Source organism: Xenopus laevis, chromosome 5L (genome assembly GCF_017654675.1).
Source record: "Xenopus laevis strain J_2021 chromosome 5L, Xenopus_laevis_v10.1, whole genome shotgun sequence".
Classification (NCBI taxonomy): domain Eukaryota; kingdom Metazoa; phylum Chordata; class Amphibia; order Anura; family Pipidae; genus Xenopus; species Xenopus laevis.
The window spans coordinates 132,433,582-132,447,703 of record NC_054379.1 but is presented as its reverse complement, the minus strand read 5'-3'; the positions used below and the strand labels follow the sequence as shown (position 1 = coordinate 132,447,703).

General features: G+C 39.7%; 1 protein-coding gene across 2 annotated transcripts in view; it reads right to left on the bottom strand.

The window, feature by feature from the left end:
- LOC108717082 (putative serine protease K12H4.7) overlaps positions 1-14,103 on the bottom strand; it is a 52,302-nt gene extending 38,199 nt beyond the window's left edge. The window contains exons 1-5 of one of the 2 annotated variants that reach the window (XM_041563403.1): positions 13,497-14,103; positions 11,891-11,960; positions 6,711-6,892; positions 3,151-3,383; positions 283-415 (exon numbers count right to left, since the gene is read on the bottom strand). In XM_041563403.1, the coding sequence (XP_041419337.1) occupies positions 283-415; positions 3,151-3,383; positions 6,711-6,868 (524 nt within the window). In that variant the 5' untranslated portion in view covers positions 6,869-6,892; positions 11,891-11,960; positions 13,497-14,103. Of the gene's footprint in view, positions 1-282; positions 416-3,150; positions 3,384-6,710; positions 6,893-9,080; positions 9,329-11,890; positions 11,961-13,496 lie in introns of those variants that run through there. The other variant, XM_018263837.2, reaches the window with a different exon arrangement.
- Between the last annotated feature and the right edge of the window lie 19 nt (positions 14,104-14,122).

The following is a 14,122-nucleotide window of genomic DNA, read 5'->3' as shown; positions in this document are numbered from 1 at the left end:
TTGATCTCCTGCACTGGACAGCCAGACAAATATACAAAGTTTCTAACTTAATTGGCTTTTGGCAGAGAGCCCAGAACAGCCACCAGGTGCACTTAGATACTTTTGTAACAATTTAAGATAAGCAAAGAAACAATTGTAACAATTTAAGCAGGTCTCTTGGGGAAACTGTGACTTGCAGCTTAAAGGAAAACTATACCCCCAAAATGAATACTTAAGCAACAGACTGCATACACTCAACATGGTCACACCTACATGAACACTACACACAGCAATGGTACTTACCTGAAATCATCCGTAAGCATCTGGAAGCTGGAGACTTCTAGCAATTTAGACACCTCTTCAGAAGCCAATTTAATTGCTTCAGGACAGTCAGAGTGATTTAGAGCCAAAGCCAACTGCACTACCTCCAGGTATTCTTCAAAAGAACAAATTTATATATTTCAAGAAAAATAATCATCATCATCATTACTTTACAAAACATTAAAATATTCCATAGCTCTGTACATATCAAAAATACAGATTACATACAATTACTAACCAAAAAGAGGCAAAGAGAACCCGCTTGTTAAAACTTATTACATTTTACAAAATCTTTGTTATCAAAAATACTTCCATAATGAAGTGCACACACATAAGGACAAGGACAATTTCAGGGCAGGAGAGAGAAGGCATTTACCCCGGGGTGTTTAATCTCTGTTAGAAATGTACAAATGAAGTGTTACAACTTTTAATATTTTTTTAGCATCCAAATTGTAATATCCTACAGGAGGACAATGGTTGTCAGTGTATGCTGGGAAGTATCTTTCAGTAAAAGGTTTAGGTGGCTCGTTTTGCTCCTCAAGTTGAAGTCCCATGTTCTCTGCTTTGCCCCCTTCTTACCAATAAAAAAGAATCTGTTCTTGGGGATTTATGTTGCACACATATGCATGAGCCAGGACTTCTACCAACCCTCAATACTCTGGTGCCTGTTATCTCTAGGCCTCTGAATATAGATCCTTTAATATTAGAAGGACAAGTTTCTCAAAAACAATGTGGATGACCATGGTGAATTCAGATTGGATGCTGTTCAGTCTGGTGAATAGAAATAGAACTGCTGCTACCTGATGGCCCCACCCACTGTCAATGAATGAATGCTCCCAAAGAATTCCTCTTTTGGAACCAGAGGCACTTGCAGAAGTAGAGTTCATAGCAGGAAGGGGTTGGTAATGGTTGGATGCAGATCCTACAGTTGCAACATTTTGTGGGTAAGGGTCAGTTGCAGGTTAAAGTTTTTTTGGGTTGGGACCAGGAGTGGGTTGAGAGCACTTATAAATATTCATGTGCACATTCTAGTAAAATTAATTTTTTATAGTACAGTTTAAAAAAAAAACACACATTTGTTGGTATTAAGCATTAGATGTTGCTATTATACAAAGCCAAGTATACCTTTGTGTGTTTGGTAGGGATGTAGCGAACCGCCGATAATGTGTTCGCGAACGCCGTTCGCGAACACCGGCAAAAAATGCGAACAGTTCGCGAACAGTTCGCGAACTTCGAACATCCGAAAATCGTTCGATTCGAACGATCGAAGGATTTTAATCGTTCGATCGAACGATTTTCGTTCGAATCGAACGATTTTCGTTCGAATCGAACGAAAATCGTTCGATTTTAGCGACCGAATGGTCGAACGATTTTGACGCGAACGCCTATTGGCGAACGTCGCGCGACGTTCGCGAACTTGCGGCGGACGCGAACAGCCGATGTTCGCGCGAACAAGTTCGCCGCAGAACAGTCCGCGACATCCCTAGTGTTTGGCCTCTATGATCCTAACAAAGAGCTTTCACAATACAAAAAGTGCTTTATGCCAAGAGTTCATTGGTGCCAAGACTTGGGTATGCAAAGTCATTATCTAGTAACCCATAGCAACCACAGCATAGATAGCATTAACTAATCATCTGTTTAAACACAAACATCTCACTGGTTGCTAGAGCAGGAGCAAACTTTCCTCCTGTTATTATACTGCCCTTAAAATAACAGGAAATGCTCTTTATTTTTGTTTTTACGGTTTTGCCACCTCTATTAGTTTAAATTTGCATTTGCATGTTTATAGAGACAGTACTCTGCAATATGTATTTACACCCCATTTGGAACAATGATATTTACCTTGTCTCTTCATAAATAGCTGCTCACTAAAGGAACAAGCTGCCCCCCCCCTTGCTTAGCTGCACTTCCCACTGCTTCTCTGTCATTGGGCGCACCTGAGCTGTCCTAGTTACTAATTACTAATTAAACATAAAGTGACACATTATGAAAAACATGTCTTATCAGAGAATGACAAGCAGTGCTGTTAAAATGCAATTAATTTGCAATCAGTGCTGTCCTGATAATTGCAGTTTTTTTTCTGCATGTCCTACAAATAGATGATCTGATTACCCTATACATACTGATATTAGAGTCCATGAAAATATGAGTATGGGGACACTGCAGACTTAAAAAAAAAATACAAAAAGAACCTTACCAATGGTTTAGTCACAGCAAATGCTAAAAGAAAAGTCATGTAAAATGCAATCAAGTGTGAAAGGACTCCCCAGGGATCTGCAAAGAGAATGGCATGGGTGTTCTAGCAACCAGAATGAATGTCTGAATCAAATAAATGTATCCAGTTATGACCGAACCAACCAGTCTAGAGGGAGACTTGAATGTAGCTTCCCATAAGTCACGTTGGGTTGATTAAAGGATCTGTGTTCCCTTCTTGCCCTTAAAATGGCTTGGAGAAGTCTGTGACTTATTTGGCATAACCAAGACAGAGCAAATCCACTGGAATACATGAGATCTGAACTTCTAAAAGTAACCCGAAAATTACAGCACCCCTAATTAAAATCTAAAGGAGTTTCTGTATTCTCACCTTTAGTCAGCTTTCATCTTTATATTGTGATGGTGGTCTTGGAATTGTTGTACCGTTTACCAGAACTAATGTGTCTCAGAATCTTGATAAGGCGGGCCATCAGTATTCTATTAGGACCGTGTGACTTTTCGTGACATGAAAATGCCCCGTTCAGTTAATGAGTACATATTGTTTAATATCTGGTGTTCAAGGAAAGTCCTCCAGGAAAGCCCCAATGCAAATATACATTTAGGCGCTGAATAACAAACTAGAATGATCGTTCTTACCACTGAAATTCACCTGAGCCTTCACAGGAGCGCTGCTGGCCACAGCCATATGGGCCAGGTGAGGATACTTCATTCGGTACCAGGCTGCTAGAGAACCAGGATAGGAACCACCAAATGCCACCCATTTACTGTCGGCCAATCCCAGCTTCTCTTTCATCACTGTCTGGAAGTGGGCAATATCCGCCAGGGCTTGTTGGCTGCTCAAATAGCGGAGACTGTCTGTGCTCATATCCCTAAGGGAAGAATTAATAATGAGGTGACCTTTCAGAAGCGTTAAGTCTGTCATTTAGCATTAGTTCCTGATCACCATTTTACAGTAGAACATTTGTGCTCTTCATTCTTTAAAGTCATAGCTACACAAACCATTACTGGGGTAGAAATGTCTCCTGCTTATGTGTTTATTAATCGACCTCCTGTCTGTGACTAGTTGCGTCAATAAATATGTGTGTGTATATGTAATATGTGTTCTTGTGTGATTTAGGGCCACAGTATGTGTTTAATTAAAATATTAAGGTGTAACTATAGAATTATTTTCCTTCTCCTAGTTTCTATGAGGTTTCCTCTTTATAGTACACAACCTTCTTTATGAAAAACCATAAGGGTAATTTTCCAACACAGTGCAGTGAGTGTGCAAAGTACAATTTTTGGAAACAAATCTCAATGTTATACCCACAATGCAAGTTCTCTCCCCCCAGAATTCCAGTGTAGCTGTGGTAACACCTGATGTGCCAAAACAAACGCAATTGCGTGTATTTGTGAACCGCATCCTGGTAATATTTTCAGATTGGCCATTACATTATTTTTTAAGCCTTAGAGTGTGATTCTTTTGGCCCAAGTCTGCTGCACCTATCGACGTAACCTGCTGAGGTAACACTGGAAATACCGCCATGTTTAAGATGATATCAGCTCCAGGGTTAGCACCAACAGATGCAAGGGCACACTATGGAGAAGATGAATACAATAGCAATTGGTGCAACTATACAGAGGTATAAGGAGCATGCCGAGGCTCAAAGGAGTGAAGGTGTGGTTCACCTTAAAGTTAACATATGTAATTAAAGGCACTAAAGCTGGCCATACGATCCGTACAATTTTCGGACCGTGTGTGGAGAGTCCCGCCATTTTTGTCCGGCAGAGATCGGTCGTTTGGTCGAACGGACAGGTTAGAAAATTTCTGTCGGCTGTCGATAATATCTCTGCATGTATTGCCAATCGTACGATTTTCAGAGGGAGACTGTCACTAGCTTTGTCTATCGTAGGATTGCTGTCAGGGGCAGAACATTGGCTGATCTGTTCTTTAACTACTTTTGATCGGAATGGTAAGACTTTGATCTGAATGGTTAATGGCAGGTCAGGAGATGGGAAAGTCCAATCGTACAATGATTCGTACGATCGGATCTTTGCGTCTATGGCCAGCTTAAGTTTGCCTGAGAGTATTAACCCGAAGCAAACAATGAGATGTTTGCTTTTAAACGGGTGACTGGTATTTTCAACCTGCTGATTGGTTACTGCTTATAGAATTTGGACCCTAGCAACCAGATAGCTGAAATTGCAAACTGGAGAGCTGCTGAATAAAAACTGAGAAAAAAATAACTCAAAAACCACAAATAATAAAAAATGAAAACCAATTGCAAATGGTCTCAAAATATCACACTCTATAACATACTACAAGCAAATTCAAAGTTGAACAAACCCTTTAATGAATAGCGTCATGCAACATTTGTGTAAGTGCAACATTTGCGTCTATTTTAGCAAAACTGCACTTGTAGCTACAGTATGTCTGTGAATGACCCTTCCATACTCCTCCTGCAGTGTTTTAAGTTTGCTCATAAACTGTAGAGCGATAACATAAATTGACCCCGGCACAGGTACTCAACTTTACGGTGTACAATGTAGCCAGAACCTTTAACGGTACAGTTTCCCTTAAACAAAATTGTCAAAGTAACTACAATTATTTAAATTGTAAAATACGCAAGAATATTTACCTCTATAATAAACATAACCCATCAATTGTTAAAATGGTGTTACTCTGATGGTTATTGTCATTTTGATGCAAAAAGTGCTATAACCCCTGCTTAGAATAATCAATAGCCTTTGAATAAACTATCTCTAAGACCTTGGAGTGTTCATTTCTTTTAGCCATGTCTCATACAATTGGGCAATAATGAATTGCCATTTAAGTCTACCTTGCATTGAAGATGAGATGGAATGCATGCTGCCCAAGAATCCAGGCATAAAATAAGGATGAGCTCTTTGGGCAATAAATGTGAATATATATTTGGGTATGAATCAAAGTCTCTCCAGTACCATCAGCAGCCCTGTATAAGTGATCATTAGCCCGTTGACTGAATGCACAAAAATCTCACTGACCAGATAAGATGGAAAATTAGGGACACTGTTACTGGATTCTGGGCGGCACTGATTAAATTAACAGCAAGAATTGAAGTCCTTGTAGCTGGATTTTTATTAGCCTTCCCAGTTTTTCCACATGATCTGGTGACCTAAACACTGAAACTGATCTCACATCAGCGAATACAGTATGTGGAAATCAGTCTTTGGAGATGACTGCCATCTTTTGGCAATTATAAGAATTTCCATTTTTTCCCGTTTATTGATGCACTAAATCATCAGGGCCGCTGTAACACTGGTGGACCCAGGGCAATGATTCTATTGGAGGGCCACCCTGCCCTAAACAAATCAGTATTGCCCTACCCCTATCTAATGGTTTCAAATGTAATGGTGAGTGCAGCTTTCTCTTTTTTGCTATAATTAAAACACACACATTTGTTAGGGCCATCCATATCCTGACTAAATGGAACATCCAAAGAGCCTTTCCAAATTAGTATTAGTAGTTTTGTTATTAGTAATAGATCCCCAAGCATAATGCAAGTACTGTATGTGTTTGTGGTGGACAGAAGAGCAAATCTTAAATACAAAAATTAAAAGAAATCACATTTTACTGGATCTGACCCTTCTGTGTCTTGTTTGTGCATTCGCTAGACCTGTACCATAAGAGTTCACCATATTAATTCTGCTGGGCCTGCAGGCATTGTGTGGAATAATGCAAGGTAAAGTCTGATATTTTTATATTCAATAAAAGGGTAATATGGTAGCTCTTTCCAGCTGATTGAGATTTATAATGTTTTGGGAGGTTTCTTCATTAAAGTTAGTGCCCGTGCTGAGCTTGTAGGCTCTGGATAAATGCCTCTTTTACCCACCAATTACAGCAGGCCTGCAGCCATTATTAGAATTTATTTGTGGTCAAGCTACTGTTTTACCTTGGTGAGATCCCCCTTAGCTCAAGATAAGGTACAGATAAATGAAACGTGATATATTGTTATATTTCTTTAGTTTTAATGATAAAATAGCACACACCAAATCATACCCTCATGCTGGGTCCCCTATTCACTCATCCCCTAGGTGAGCCAACCCAGAATTCAGGATCCTCTGCTACAGCGTAGCATAAAGATGTTTTAAGGTATACAAACGTTCGTCTTAAACCACTTCAGATTTTTTAGGGAGATTCAGGAGATCTGCACCTTGAAATATCTCAATGGACTTACGGAGTTGGGTGACTCTTGCCATAGAAGCGGTGTTCCAGCATTAGGCACAGCGCACCCAGTTTCTCTGCATATGATAACCAAGCACCTGAATTCATCCACGCCGGATTAGCTGGTCCTTCCCCTCCAATCATCAGAAATACAGGGCCCCCACTCTGCATGTAGGTGTCATTCACAAAATATCTCTGCGCATGAAGAAACAGCAAGTCAGTAAAACAAATGGCTGAGTTGCATGACATATTATATTGTTTTTAGCAATAAATTGCTCATTAGCCATACAGCAACTGTGTAGCAATGCATTGAGACGTGCTTAGCTGCCTTGAGCAGTCACACAACTCTTTGTGATGTTAGTGATTGGATTGGAGTTTAGTCATTTATCCTCACTACAAATTCCAAGTGGTAATTAAAAGGGGTGGTTCACCTTCAAAAAAACTAGTTGTTTTCAGATAGATTACCAAAAATAACAACTTTTTCCAATTACTTTCTATTTTCTATGTGTCACTGTTTTTCTAATATTGAAGTGTAAAGTGTCATTTTTCACCTTCTAAAGCAGCTGTGGGGGGGGGGTCGCCGACCCTGTAAAATGTTCTAAATTGATACATTTCTTATCTTTGTCCCTGCTGAGCAGAATCTCAGGGTTTCATTACAGGCAGCTGTTAGAATTTATACAATAGTTGCTATTCCAGAGATGCTGCTGAGAAATGGATCAACTAAATGTTGCAAAATTGTAACAGTTTAGAGTGCACCTGAATTACTGAGCTGCCAGACTCAAACACCAGAGACACGAACATTCAACTTTAAACTTAAATTTTGGAAAAACAGTAAAAAATAAATAATGGAAAGTAATTGAAAAAAAGTCTTTATTTCTGGGGAACAATCTATAAACAACTGAACAGAAAAAAGTGTTTGGAAGGTGAACAACCCCTTTAAAGGGTTAGTTTCCTTTAATGCTTAGTACATCATAGGATGCCCTATTAGCATCTTTTCAGTTGATCTTTATAGTTTTATTTGATTTGTTTGCCTTTCTCGCCTGCCTCTTTCTAGCTTTAAAAATAGAATCTGTAAGTCTATTCATTATTGGGTATGATAAATGTGTCCCCAATTGTTTATTCCTCTCCTCTCATGTCCTTAAAAAAAACCTTGAATGTGGGACAAAATGTATTTGTTCCTATAGGGCCTTGGTGCAGCTGCACCCCATGACTACTTCCCAGTCTTTAGACTTTTCTGACATTCCAAACTAGGGATGCACCAAATCCAGGATTCCGTTGAGGATTCGGCCTTTTTCAGCAGGATTTGAGTTTGGCCGAATCCTTGTGCCTGGCCAAACCGAATCCTAATTTACGTATGCAAATTAGGGAAGTGAATGGAAATCATGTGACTTTTCATCACAAAACAAGGCAGTAGAAATGTTTTTTTCCACTCATTTCTTTCCCATCCCCAATTTGCATATGCAAATTAGGATTTGGTTCGATATTTGGCCAAATCCCAAATATTGAATTTGGTGCATCCCTATTTCAAACAGTAAAAATGTTTAAAGTATTTACTAAGGGGCACATTTACTAAGGGTCGAAAATCGAGGGTCAATTAAGTAGTAGTAAAATCCTTCAACTTCGAATATTGAAGTCAAAGGATTTACCGCAAATACTTTGATCGAACGATTGAAGGAAAAATCGTTCAATCGAACAATTAAATCCTTCGAACCGAACGATTCGAAGGATTTTAATCCATCGATCGACCGATTTTCCTTTGATCAAAAAAAAGCTTAGAAAGTTTATGGGGAAGGTCCCCATAGGCTAACATTGTAGCTCGGTAGGTTTAAAGTGCCGAAGTAGGTAGTCAAAGTTTTTTTTGTTTTTTTTAAAGAGACAGTATTCGATGGTCGAAGTACCCAAAAAAAACCTTCGAAATTAGAAGTTTTTTTACTTCGAATCCTTCACTCGAGCTTAGTAAATGTGCCCCTACCTAAGCATTGCTCATGTGTCACTGTTAAAAATCTGTATCATGTATATAAAACACAAAGGTGTACAACTAGGGTTGCCATTTTTTCTGGAGAAAAATACCGGCCTTCCTATATATTTATCATTTATCATTCTCTATTAATAACATTGGGATCAACCATCATTTTTACCGGCCAGGGGTCAACCCTATGTACAACTACCATTGACTGTCAAATTGTCAGTGTGTTCTGGGAGTTGTAGTTTGGTAGTTGAATATCAGCTGCAGAGCAATCAGCTAGACACGTGGATTACACTGCAAGGAATGTCAGACAGCACTAGAGGGTGCCAGAAAGCAGAGGAATGGCAAATGATTATTTTACACAGCAGCATGTGGAAAGTAGAACCATTCCATTAACAGCTACAATATATAACTTGCCTGCTGCCACACTCGGGTATCCGCTCCAGTGAAGTGATCAAGTCTTTGTTGAAACCAATATTCTGTGACAGAATGGGAGTTTGCAGCCGGCTGCCTCTTGTAAGTCTTAGCCAGGAAGCCATAGCAGGGGGCGACCCCCAGACACACCAGCAACAATAACACCAGCAGCCTAAACATCATTGCCCTGAGCTGGAAGTTCTGCTGCTGCTACTGCTCTTCTCTCTGTCACATGACTTTGTATCAAGTGACTACATCACGTGATTGGCTGCTTTTGCAATCTTCGATAATATCCTGACTCAGCTAAACTGTACCTTAAAGGGGCAAGTCCACACACAAATCTACATATAGAGATTGTGCACAATATTAGATGCCTTTATATTAGTCTCTGATCCAAGATCAGGTATCTTCCATGGCAATAAAATGATTGTTCTCATTTTGCATAATGAAAGGAAATGTCACTCTAAGCAACTTTTCCACCATACCTCAGTTACATATTCTTAGTGGTGTTTATTTCTATTTCTCTGAGACAGAACATGAGTGGGGTCTCCCCCAGGTCTATTAAACAGCTGACTTGTGTACATTTAGGGCACAGGCACACGTGAAGATTCGGGGAGATTTAGTCGCTCGTGACTAATCGCATCTTCTTCGAGCGACTAATCGCCCGGAAAAGCCTTCCCGTCGGCTAGAATCGAAATCGCCGGTGGGATGCCACTCGGAGCAATTCATTTTACTTTGGGCGACTTTGGAAAACAAAGTGCTCCAAGTGCCACCCACTGCCGGCGATTTAGATTCTAGCCGAAGGGAAGGCTTTTCGTTGAGATTAGTCGCCCGAAGAAGAGGCGATTAGTCACTGGGAGAATAAATCTCCCCTAATCTTAGCGTGTGCACTTACCCTTAGTGCAGCTTTATATATATGGGTATATATATATATATAATTTATGTGACAGTAGGGAGGGGTGTGTGTATGGATGCTGGGTTTTCATTTGGAGGGGTTGAACTTGATGGACTGTAAATCAGTTCACCATCTTTATTTCATACACACACAGACAAGCTTCCCACTCTCCTCCCACTATTCCCAAGGCTGCAACATTCTGACATCCTTCAAAAGTAATTAACTTTATAGAACTTAATGCAGCTTATGCAAATACATATCAGTATGCAAGGATGCATTTAAATCATTGCCCTCCTATATTTGACACCCTACCCCTTTAATACAGGTGCAACACATCTTTAACATGCTAATTATTAATTAGTATTTCATAAAGATACATGTTGCTGCGGTATTCCAGTGTGCACCCAATTAAATTGTTATTTGCTATTTAGCATGTACCGGTATGGGACCTGTTATCCAGAATGCTCTGGGCCTGGGGTTTTCCGGATGAAGGATCTTTCCGTAATTTGGATCTCCATACCATAAGTATACTAAAAAAATACTTTAAACATGAATTAAATCCAACAGGTTTGTTTTGCTTCCAATAAGTATTAATGCTATCTTAGTTGGGACGAGGTAAAATGTACTGTAGAAAAAGGAAATCATTTTTAATCATTATTTGATTATAATAGAGTCTATGGGAGATGGCTTTCCATTCATTTGGAGCTTTCTGGATAACAGGTTTCCGTAAAACAGATCCTATACCTGTAGTTGGTATATGTGATTATTTAACATGAAAACCCTATGCTACCTTACCTTACCTGATAGAATTGATTCAATGGTTCTAGAGATGCTGCTGAGAAATGTATCAACTTAATGCTGCAAAATTGTATCAGTTCAGAATCTGCACCTGAATGACTGAGCTGCCAGACTCAAACACCAGAGACAGGGACATTCAACTTTAAACTTAGATTTTGGAAAAATGGTAAAAAAATAAAAAGTGCAAAGTAATTGAAAAAAGTTCTGGAGAACAATCTGGAGAGAAAATAACTCAACTGAAAAAGTGTTTGGAAGGTGAACAACCCCTTTAACGAAGTTTCAGTAATATGCAACTATAATATTGAGCACAAAAAGCTCTTGTGGTATGTGACAGCAGTGCACCTGGATCAGAGACTAATTTGTGTGTTTTTATCTGGTTGGTGGACTAATCCAGTGCATCCTTGTCTCTTAGAGAGGAACTCCACGATGCGTTTGGTGCCAACACGTCGCCATGCATCGAAACGCATGCAACGTGTCGGATGTTGTGAAGAAACAGGAGAGGAGAATCACACGTAAAGGTGGCCATAGACGCAAAGATCCTATCGTACGAATCGAGGATTTGTACCATTTTCAGATCGTGTGTGGAGTGTGCCGTCATTTTTCGTCCGGTGGAGAGCGGTCGTTTGGTCGATCGGTCAGGTTTGATTTTGACCCGACCGATTCTGTCGGAGCCCATTGCGCATCGTAATCGGATCCTTTGGTCATAGGGCCGAATGTTCAGATTACCCCCCCCCCCCCGATATAGCCATGCTCGTTAATGGCATATCGGGGAAAGATCTGCTCGTTTGGCGATGTCGCCAAATGAGCGGATATTTGCGTCTATGGCCACCTTAAGAACTACATTTATCTGACTGTCGGATGAATGTAGTTCTTACATGCGATTCTCCTTCACTTCCTGTTTCTTCACAACATCTAACACGTCGCATGCGTTTCGATGCATGGCGACGTGTCAGCACCAGGTACATCGTGGAGTTCCACCCCTAACTGTATGCACTCTGCTTGGAGCTTCATTCTTTTCTGTTAAACCACCTGTCTCCATAAGCTTCCTTATTTATATGTATGCCGACCCCCAATATTCCCTTCTCTTAGTTGGCATCACAAGATAATAGAACTACATTACCCATGAAGCGCATCAAACGGAATCTGTTCCAAGTGTTCCAAGGCTGTTGGTTGGGAGATACCATTACCATCTTTTTACCATATTGCAGTAATAAGTGGGGAAACAAAAGGAAGACAAAAATAAATATTGTTGCTTTGCAGGTTTGCCAGGTTGTGTACAGAAAAAAATAAGCCCATTGGTTACATTTACTTTCACAACAAAGCAGAACAGCTTACGCTTAATAAAAATATTTACAAAAAATGTTGTTTCTTCTACTTCTACTTGTTAATAAATGACTTGTTTGTGTCACACACATCTAGCATACAGCTTGGCCCGGCACCAAAATCAGCAGCATCACTGAAAGAACAAACTTATTTTCCAACCAATATCAATCCATTTGTACAGTACATACGACGTTCAGAGGATATGCTACTGAAATTTCTCACTTCATCCAACCGAGATACTTTCTCTACTGAGAAATTAGTACAGGTATGGGACCTGTTATCCAGAATGCTCAGGATCTGGGGTTTTCTGGATAACATACCTTTCCGTAATTTGGATCTCCATACCTTAAAGGAGAACTAAAACTTAAAGGACCACTAACATAAAAATTTTTTTAAAAAATTTGTTTCTACTTAACGAAAAAAAAGCACCAAGGCAGTTTTAACTTTCAATTCGCAAAGTCTTTATTAAGAAAATACTTACCGATTCTCTGCATGCGCTCCTCTTCAGAAACGGCAACAGGGCGGCGATCCATCGTGCGGCGCTCGATTTCTCCTCCCTGGCTATCTCCTATAGATGGCAGGGAGGAGAAATCGAGCACCGCACGATGGATCGTCACCTGTTAGCAGTAAAGATCTCTGCCTCCAAAGATGCCCCAGTAGCTCCCCATTTTCTTTTCTGCTGATTCAATGCACATGCTCTGTGCTGCTGTTACTTACTGAGCTTAGGGACCCACTCACAATATACAGTACACATAGAATAGAAATGTCACAATATAAGGCTGATTAGTAAATAATACAGATAATTACTACATGGCAGCACAACCAGTGCAATTAGCATCAGAATTTAATAATCAGCCTTGTAGCATTAGCTTATATTACAGGTCACCCTCATTCTCTGCTTGATAATTTGCAGTGACCCCTAAGTTTAGCTTCTCAACAGCTGCTCAGAGTCCACTGAGCATGTGAGCGTCACAAACAGTTTCCAAGATGGTGACCCCCTGTGACAAGTTTGAAGTCCTGGGTCATTGCTGCTATTGACAAGCTGAAACTTTAGGCTGGTGCAATAAGTTCAGTATATAAAATACGGCATTTTTTTGCCATATTCATTTTTAGGGTTTAGTTATCCTTTAAGTCTACTAGAAAATCATGTAAACATTAAATAAACCCAAGACTGGTTTTGCTTCCAATAAGGATTAATTATATCTTAGTTTGGAGCAAGTACAAGGTACAAGGTATTATTACAGAGAAAAAGGAAATCATTTTTAAAAATTTGGATTATTTGGATAAAATGGAATCTATGGGAGACAGCCTTCCATAATTCAGAGCTTTCCAGATAATGAATCCCATACCTGTATATGGAAATTACTGCTACATATTCAGTGCCATATGCTGTTTATACTTACATGTTGCCTACATATTAGAACACTATATCCTTTTACTTAGGCCTGTTTTGTTTTTAACCCTCAGTAGTGATACTGGGTTTGACCCAGTCCTGTTATGTTCTGCATTCTGTCCAACTACAAGATCATGACTCCAGGTCTTTTCTGTTTTATTCTTTTGACTTTGATTGTCTCCTTGTCCTGATCTATGAGAAGCTCTTGGTGGCCTCTTGTGACATCTACAAACACATCAATGCTCTTGAAAAGAATGCCATAAGGAACAACTTGGATGTGGCAGCAGAAATACTTTATTAATAGGTGGAAACCTAACAGTATAGAGACTTTGAAGTGTCAGCCTTATTTATTTCTGTATGTTCTTCAGTAGTGAAGTGAAATAGAACTTCTGCTGCTCATGTAAGCTATAGTATCTCCAAGTGAATACGCTCGTAGTGGCGCCAATACTGTCATGTCCTCCTTTAGGCACTGAGGCTTAGGGGGTTATTTATTAAAATCCGAATGCCAAAACCACAAAAACTTACTATAAAATCCGAATTTTTAGTGGAAAAAAAATCCTCAGATTTCTGAGGATTTATTGTACCTCGAGGATGGAAAAAGTTAGAATATCAAAATCCAGCATCTCAGAACTGCCA